Source organism: Strongylocentrotus purpuratus, unplaced genomic scaffold (assembly GCF_000002235.5).
Source record: "Strongylocentrotus purpuratus isolate Spur 01 unplaced genomic scaffold, Spur_5.0 spur5_scaffold_8, whole genome shotgun sequence".
Lineage (NCBI taxonomy): Eukaryota > Metazoa > Echinodermata > Echinoidea > Camarodonta > Strongylocentrotidae > Strongylocentrotus > Strongylocentrotus purpuratus.
Window position 1 is genome coordinate 1,534,887 of NW_022145614.1, and position 9,585 is coordinate 1,544,471.

The following is a 9,585-nucleotide window of genomic DNA, read 5'->3' on the forward strand; positions in this document are numbered from 1 at the left end:
TGTTTTGATGTATGTAAAAAGTTTAGCACAGTACACACTATGAATATGACGGACAAAGAAAGCGGACAAAATATACAGTTCCTCATTCTACCCTCAACAATTGATATGGTAGACAAAGGAACATCCCTTCACTGCTGTTTTGTAAAAATGTGTAGATCAGGTGAATATGCATGTGACACCTGTTGTACAGATTTTTTACATAATAGCAGTAAAGGGATGTTCCTTTGTCTACCATAGCAATTGTTGAGGGTAGAATGAGGAACTGTATATTTTGTCCGCTTTCTTTGTCGGTCATGTTCATAGTGACATATTCATTTAGTGATCTACTGAAGATATAGACATATTTTATGAAGGAATATTCAAGTCTACATGTAATAAAAAAGATGCTCCTCAAATAGTGATTTATACTATTAAACTTTGTATTCTTCATTTGTCTTATGTACTGATTATGATCTTGTTGCTAAATGAAAATACCCCAGAGGTATAAACATATTACCTTTTCATTTGTAAATGTATTTAACAGGCGAAGAGGGGAAAAAAATTGTTGATTTTTCTGTTTACTTTTGAATGTTTAGTTCACCAGACGCCATCACCTTGTAAGAATAGAGGCTCTCCATTCAGCAGGCCATCCTATCCTACTACGTGAGTAATATTCTCTCTCTTCTCTCTCTCTCTCTCTCTTTTTCTCTCTCGCTCTCTCTCTCTCACTCTCTCTCTCTCTCTCTCACTCTCTTTCTATCTTTGCCATACCAAGGTTCTTCTCTTGACCATTAATTGACAACGCTAGAGATATTTAAGTAATATTGACTGCCTTCTGGGCAATACGACATATATCGCCCGAACCGAAGGTGAGGGTGATATATGACAAGTCGTATTGCCCTGAATTAGGCAGTCAATATTACTATTATTAACCACATCAGACATCTAGAGCAAAAAAGAAACTCTTACTATCTTATACTCTTAAATTATGTAGGCTACACAGGGTTTCCTAGCATTAGAAGTTGCAAAAACATTGTCAAACCAGCACTGTTCATCCAGTGTTTGACAGATTTTTGATACACTGCAAACAGTTTGCCTAGGATGTGATTGTTACGTCACAATGGAGTTCGCGCAAAGTGCGCATTTTCTAATACACGATGCGCGATGTAAATTACAATAGCTGATGCGCGATGTAAATTACAACTGGCACTACATTATTGCGCACTAGTTTAACACGCATTTTGCCATTGACTTTTCAGAGCGGGCTAAAATATTTGTCCATTGACTTACTGTATAACCTATATTGCCCGCCAAATTACACACAAATCCCATTGACTCTTCTGAGCGGGGTAAAATATTTGCGCATTGGTTTTCTATATAACCTATATTGCCCGCCAAATTACACACAAAATCCCATTGACTTTTCTGCGCGGACTAACTTATTGTAATTTTGTTGACTTATCCATCAAAACCTTGAGGGCAATACCATTTAAAAATTGCCCTGCTCAGATGTCTGATACGGTTAATAATGTCAGTTATGTATCAAGTGCGATATAAACCCAGAATATTGCTATCATTATTACCAGCCAAAATGTTGTTGATTCTTATTGATCACTGTGCTTCATTCAACTACGGTATTCAGTGATTGTACTTGACTTTATTTATGTCCACAAAGCATGAAATAAAAGTGTACACAGTCAATGATACATGTACAGTCAAATGAAGTGGGAAGTGGAGGGATAACAAAAGTGGTATTGACATTTTCACTTTTCAAATCCAATTTACATGCTAAGGTATGATGTGGTAAAGTGGCTTTTGCAGTTTAGCTCGTTGTAAAGTGCTTCACAATTTTCTCCACAATTACATGGATGACTCTGACTATAATGATTAATCCACTTCAGAAAGACCAATTGATTCAATGAAACACAATGCGAACCTCAAAATAGACCTTGAAAAATTCTGTAAAACGTTAAACATGTAACAGTTGATGGGTTTCAAAGAAAACTATTGACCTTCATATTTTGATTGTAGTTGAGTAAATATTATTCTGGTAGTTATTAGCCTTACAGGTATTCTACTCATCCGTACACTTTTGTACTAAATAAATCAACTTATGACGGTGTTAATGTAGTAATCATACTATGACATGAAAATGAGAATAGTGTGCTTTAACTGATGAATTGGATTACATTCGTATAAAATTCAATTTCCCCTTTACTTTAGACCAACGGCCATGGATGTAAGTAAGGGATCAATGCAGGTAAGAATTATCTCTCTCTCTCTCTCTATTTTTTCTTCTCTTTCTCTTTCTCTTTTCTCTCTTTCTCTCTCTCTTACTCCTCCCTGTGTGTGTGTGATCTTTCCCCTTATATTTATATCAGTCTTTATCTATATTTGACAAGACAAAAGCTGGACTACTCATACATGTACATGAATTTCCAGAGATTAAATATGGTTTAGACCTCTTCATCTTGGTATTATCTCTTAAAAGTTATCTAAGATCTACATATTTATCTGTTTTAAAGAAAAATATGTTTTTTCTTCCTACTTTCATGTAAATTGACATCTAAAATGATGAATTCAGTGTGCTTAAATGTATACCATTTTTAATCTCAAGAAAATGTTAACATATAACTAAATTACCAATCTGTTCTGTTTTGAAATGATTTCTATTATGACAATGGGAATCAACAAGGCTATTTTTCTACCATTTATGTTGGTTTAAAGAGAAAATGTTAGTATCATCAAATTTTTCTTAAAGAGCCCTCAAGTTGTCACCCCTGGACCAGCAAGGTATTGCATAAGAACACCTCCCTCAGGTGGTAGGATGGGTGAGTTTATATGTAGTGACATAGAGTACAAAAGTGCTAACGTCATGTTGGCTCGTCGTTCAGGTTAATGATTCCAAAGAACAGAGCCTCTGCATAATGTTCACCGCGACATCATCCAAGCCATAGGCTGGAGCAGGGCAAAGTCAATGTTTGGTGCTGGTGTGATAACCACGCACTTGTTTAAACAAAAATCGTTTGGTGATAGCAACCTTGACAATTTGGCTAATATTCTGTGACACTTCAGTACTCTATAGAATTTTGCGATTTGTGTTTGTAAGGAAAGTTCATTTGCCTCCTTGCACTCTTTACATTCCTCAGTTGTCTGTTTCTTTTGTTGTCAATTTATAGGTCAGGTTAACATTAGGATTATAATCGCGTGGGGATGTTAACATCTTTGGTTTATTGTTGGAATGTTGTTTTGATGGGAAGAACGAAAACTGGTACATTTTTTTTGGGGGGGGGGGGGGTTGGGTTGGCTTGTTGTTTAGGGTCTGGCCCTCTTAGAACTGTCTGTCCTTTCTGGTGTGGATGTGCCGTTGATGGTCCTTTTAAAGGTGCATTAATTGCCTTCTTTAAGACAATCTAAATTTGGAATTATTCTTTCCAGGAATTGTTGTTTTCTGTGATGTCTGCATTCATTAGAGAGGGGGGAGGGAGAAAGGAAAAGAAGGGTACAGGTGTGCGAGATGAGTAGGAGTGATGAGAGATGTGGAGTGAATGAGTTACAGAAAAAGGACAGGTGTATGAGTTAAGTAAGTTACAAGAATTGCAGGCAGAACGTAGCCCTCATCAACTCTGGAAATTAGGTTTGAAAATTAATAATATTAATAAATAATTAAAGTACATGGGTGTGTATGTCGTGGGGGAGTGAATTGTCACACTGCTTCTTAAAGACCCCCCTTTTGGGGGGCTCCACATGGCGCTTCTTACAGGGCATACAAAAGGGATGGACAATTTTGGCCACGAGGTAGCCTGTTCTTATATCTTCATTTTAGGCAGATTTTTCAATTAATCCCCATTTTTCTGTTGCTGCCATTTTCCTGCATTGATCCTGAATTAATTGATAATTTTTAAAGAAGGTCCCCCAGCCCAGTGATATCCTTATTTTCAAACTGTATGGCCCAAATTCACAAAGGAGGTTTCGGGCCTTTACGTTTGTTCAAGGAATTTTCTTCAAATATTTTGTTTTATAAAAACAGTTATTTTGATTTACGGCATTTTAGTTGAGGACTTTTGCTTCATTGACTGAGTTCTTTTTGTGAAGCAGAATCCTTAGCGGAGTGGCGTTTCATTTATAAACCTTGTTACATTTCAAGATAATCATAAAGACTTTCAAGAAATCCAATTTGGGGAAATTTTCAATTGCCTAAAAATAACCCTCTGCCTGTTAAACTATGCAATCTTTACAATCACCTCATTATCTAGCTGAACCTGATTTCTATATAGGCCATAACATGAGCTGAAAGGCTCTCCCTAGAGTAGATTTCTTGAAAGTCTTTGCAATCATGATGTCCCAACATAATGATTCCCCATCTTTGCAGGAACAATAACGCCTACTTCATGTGCTACTATGATGCCCACTTCATCCAAGATGACTGCTCCAAGGTATATTGATTTGATTTGATTTGATTTGATTTATTTACAGACAGCAATATATACATTTCATACAATGATTATACATATACAAGAAGAGAAACTATTGGTTGGTAAAAGGGGCCAAATAAAAGCACACGTGCTAGTCGAGCCTGTACCCCTTAAACAGCTAAACAAAGTATTTTGGTACAAATCAGTTTAGAAAACGTAACAATTAAAAAATAATGAATTTACTATTACAATCGATACTTTAAAAAACAAAATTACTCAACAATGTCTTACAATGTCAATGTCAATGTCCCAATAATTTCATGTCATATAGTCACTAACATATGCAGTCGTACCCATGTTCAGTATAATCCTATCCCATTGTTTATGCTAGCTTTCTTTCCATCTTTTGAAATTATGGTAGACTAGCTTACGCCTTATAGAGGGGACTTTGGGGTAGTGCTTTTAGTATGGCTTTAAATGTAAAAGATATGCCATAAGTTCTAAGCATGTTAAGGCAACAGTAGTTTTTGTGTTTGATTCATCATGCATTATACCCTCAATGTTTCAGTGTCTTTTCTAATTTTTGATTTATATTTCATTTTGACAACCGTTTCTCTTGATTGTGGTATATAAATCTGACATTTTTCATTTTCTATATTTCTTTCTAGCACACCTAGTTTTTCACCCTTTAGTAACAGTCCCACTGCATATAATCCAAGGTAACCATCAATTTCCATTTCATGATACTATACCTACATGCAGCTTACATTCTGATTCTATCAAAAAAATCTGATGTATTATTTTTTAAATAAATAAATAATGTAAAATTAGGAACAACTACAGTTTTGCATTACTTTTATGATTTTAGTCTAAATAAGCACATTTTATTTTCTTCCTTTTAGGAGTGGCTATGGAACCCATGACAGGAGAAGTAAGTAGGATATGACTACAATTATTCTTTTCAGACACGATTGGTGAACTTTATGTAATTCTGTTGATTATTTAAATGCATTGAAAATAACTGCTTCCATTGTAAAATCTTAGATCTGAATTACAGGATAGTAATTCCAGACTATAAGTTTCAATAAGAGACAACTTATGCCATTTCCTTGTCAACCAATAATCCAATATATAATTCTTTTTTAGGAAACCAATTAAAAGATGTTGATAGAAAGAAAGAAAGATATATATATATATATATATATATATATATATATATATATAGAGAGAGAGAGAGAGAGAGAGAGAGAGAGAGAGAGAGAGAGAGAGAGAGAGAGAGAAAGAGGGTGGAGGAGGGGGAGATGTGAAATAAAGCTCAATGCTGATAGCGATAAAATTCAGAAGCATTTCCCCATATTTTGATGTAAGTATCACTACTACTCAACTCTGAGAATGATAATGACATATAAACAAAGAGCATCAGATCAGAGGTTGTATTTTGTGATCTTGATCATTTCCATTTCAGATACACCAGGGGCTGGAGGCGATGCTATTGGTAGAAAACAAATTCAGGTAAAATCATTTTTCACTTTCTTAAAATAATAACGTCCAAACAACATCAACTTTTCTTTTGTTATGTAGCAAGTTTTACAAATGATCTTCTTGTGATTATATTTATGTTTTGAAAACCAAATAATTGTGACTTTTACACTTGTGCAGAAGCTTACACCTCACACAAAGTGGTATAAGAATGTTTGTTGAAAAGACTTTATTGATTCCTATATACCATAGGATTTCAGAAATGTATTTTGTGAACATGAATCATTACCATTTAGAAATCAATGAATGAATTATCCTTGTACATCTCCTAGGTATATACATTTATTCCTCCTTGAATTTGATACATGTCTTTCATTTTGATGACCTTGGAATTTACAACTTACGTTCAGGATCCATCTTTTCTTATAATTGGAAGGCAATTTTTATTAGTTAATAAATGCAGGATATGAATTTGTTGTAATTGGCAAGTAAAGAAAACAGACTTTGATGTCCTAATTACAATCGATCAATCTTCTTCCCTACAATCAACAATCTTATGTTATCACTATATGATTATACACAATTGTTTCCTCTGCTGGTTAATTATCCTTTTAAATCAATGCTTATATATGCTTACATTTAATAGTGCAGGAAATATATAAAAGAATATTGTGATTTTGACTTATACTTTTTAATATATAACCCTATCTTTTTTTTTTTTTTTTTACAGTTGAACTACACTCCCCACAGGAGACCTCCTGTACTGTGAGTATATATCTAATGTCAATTGATAATTCTGTTGCAAGACTAGGTGTGATCCTAGCCTTTAGACTTGAATGATAACATGCTGTTATTAACACTAGAAAATAATATTCGAAAAGTGTATTACCTTTACGAGGCGTTATAATTGGAAATGCACCGAGGCATCATACATCTCTCCTTTGTAGGACCAAATCTGAACAGTAGTGACACACAGATCATATGCCTAATGCCTATCTTTTGTGTAAAAAAGGGCACTGTGGAAACTTCTGTTAAGTTATGAAGCGGGTAATAAATGATGAAAGAATCTCAAGGTTTAAGCAACGCTTAGCTGGAATTGATTGGCAGGCTCTGCCTTCACTGGAAGGCGTCAATGATTTATATGAACATTTTTATGCCTCTGTTACAAAGTAGCCAGAGGCATTATGTTTTCGGGTTGTCCGTCCATACGTAAGTATGTACGTACGTACGAGGTCAAAGGTCAAAAGTCACAGGCTCATGTATGCAAAAATAGCTGATGATCGCGCTCAAGAACCTTTTGATGGATTACCGCCAAACTTGGGTCATATATGTATCTTGCAAAGCCAATGAACTGATTAGATTTTGGGGTCATGAGGTCAAAGGTCATGGGGCTCATGTATGCAAAACTATCTTGTGAATGCATTGTCAATACTGACGGATGGAATACTATCAAACTCTGTACATATATGTATCTTACAGAGCCCATGAACTGATTAAATCAGAGGGTCATGAGGTCAAAGTTCAAAGGGTCATACATGTATATGAAAAATAGCTTGTAATCACGATATTCTGAGAACCTGTTCATGGATTACAATTGAACCTGAATTTGAAAAATTGCTTCTGTTTTGGTTCGTGAAATTGCTCTATGTCGGAGGCATCATTTTCGACTGCACGCAGTCAAAGTTCCATCTAGTTTATGTAAAACATTATATCATGTCGTGTGGTTTTGAATAAATGAACTTGAATAGTTATGATGTATGCCTTCATAATCTAATGACTCAGTGAAATATTTAGTGCTATGCAGGACATCCACCGGTATGTAAATCAAGAAGAAAATCAATCTAAAAACAGGAAGCATACTACATGTGCTTGGTGTCAGTATATTAATGTCAATAAAACATTTTGAAGCATACAATGTATGTATAATGATTTGATTTATACTTCAGTCCTACTGCAGACCTGACCCCATACACACCCACTCATAGCCATTCAGGGTACTATCATTGTTTTGTTCAGTCTATTGTTGGTTGGTTTGGTGTCGGGTCTTCTCGTCAGTGCGACTGGGGTATTAAGAATTGATTAAAATGGGATTTTAACATGCTATATCCAAAGGCCTAATTTTGATACAGCAAATTGTATCAAGCAGTTTATGAAAGATGTGTCAGTATTCCTATAAAATCTTTTTTCCTTCCCTCTCTCATGATTGTCTCTCTCTATTTCTCTATCCACCTTGTGACCAGGGAAAACTCACATATCCCTGTTGTGACCTATATCTCTCCTTTTTTTCTGTATCTCTGTTTAACTCCCTCATTATCATTCTCTCACTGTTTTATCTTCTCAATCTCTTTGTAGAGGAATGTCTATTTCTGCAAGTCAGCCTTGATTCTTCTCCCTGATCAAGGACTAACATTAGAAGCGTTCTCTAGAAAGCCATCATCATGCACCCAGAGCAAGCATACTTGCCAGTAAACTAATGCTCACAAGCCCTGCAATTACAATTAGTTAATGGTCTCAATTCACAAACTAGATTTCAATCTCTGTAAACACAGTACGCTCATGTCCTCACATCCAGTAGGAGGTCAATAATGGGCATATTCAGTCATCACCAAATATTAAAATTGCATTGAATTTCAGCATGACAATTACTACACATTTGGTAAGTGAAGGCAACAAATGTCAAAAGGAAGTATGCATGTTATATGTGGTTATTTTAGTCAACATGAGAACCTTGAAACATGATTCAGATGATGGAGTGCAACAAACCTCCTTTGTAAATTCAATCTGTCAAGGCTAAATGATTTTGAAATCTCTGCAACCATGAAACTGTTTAAAAACTGTGACAATCACAATATTGAAACTAAGTGCTTTTGATATGCCCATGTGTCATGGTTGCTTTTGAATTGTATGCACTATACAATTACTAGGAGGTATTTCATCAACCTTTAAATCATACTTTTATGACATCATTGAATAGCGGCAAGATAACAATTCCTGTATCTGATCATTACAGAATTGGATCTTCTAAATATCAGTTTTCTTTACTGTCTTCACAGAAATTTGTTGTTTTGTTTATGAATGTTATTTATTTAGTTTATTCTTGTTAAAGTGACCGATATCAGATTAGAGAGAATCTAATATCTATTTCTTTGAACTTGGCTTAATGAAGTCATATACTGCATAGGACTACACAACACATTTTTTCATTTTTTGGTTAACTTATTTCTTCTTATGTTATGCAAATACGTGCAACAAATTTGAATCATACAAGTTATCATCATACCCATTTGTAAGTCAAACAACCTTGAATTAGGGCCTATCCCAATTTCGCTGCCACTGGTAATGATAAATAAATATCTACTGTGGCAGCCTACTGTTCCATTGGTTGAGCACAGCCTGCCTGTATAGAGTTGAAAAGAGCATCTCTCATCTCACTTAGGAATCTCATACCATTGCATCCATGCTGGTTCATCATTTTTTCTTTTGCTTGCATAAAAGGATAAATTTTGTTGTGCATTATATGTACCAAAATTAGCAAGACCTAAATCAACTATTGTTTGATTTGCCATTATGCTGAGCATAAACTTCATTAATGTTGTTTCATATCTTGCAATGTTACTTGTAAAGTTTTAATAAATGTAACTTCCTCCTTTTAAGTCCCTGTTTCATTGTACATTTATTCTGTATTGATTGAGATTTGGTAACTTTTGTGACA

General features: G+C 34.8%; 1 protein-coding gene across 1 annotated transcript in view; it reads left to right on the forward strand.

The window, feature by feature from the left end:
* The window catches only part of LOC100891591 (probable E3 SUMO-protein ligase RNF212), a 15,347-nt gene extending 5,997 nt beyond the window's left edge, over nt 1-9,350 (forward strand). The window contains exons 8-16 of the mRNA XM_030976043.1: nt 576-642; nt 2,203-2,239; nt 2,741-2,810; nt 4,352-4,415; nt 5,063-5,113; nt 5,297-5,325; nt 5,860-5,906; nt 6,604-6,638; nt 8,226-9,350. Coding sequence (XP_030831903.1) covers nt 576-642; nt 2,203-2,239; nt 2,741-2,810; nt 4,352-4,415; nt 5,063-5,113; nt 5,297-5,325; nt 5,860-5,906; nt 6,604-6,638; nt 8,226-8,256 — 431 coding nt within the window. The 3' untranslated portion in view covers nt 8,257-9,350. The remainder of the gene's footprint in view (nt 1-575; nt 643-2,202; nt 2,240-2,740; nt 2,811-4,351; nt 4,416-5,062; nt 5,114-5,296; nt 5,326-5,859; nt 5,907-6,603; nt 6,639-8,225) is intronic.
* Nucleotides 9,351-9,585: the final 235 nt, after the last annotated feature.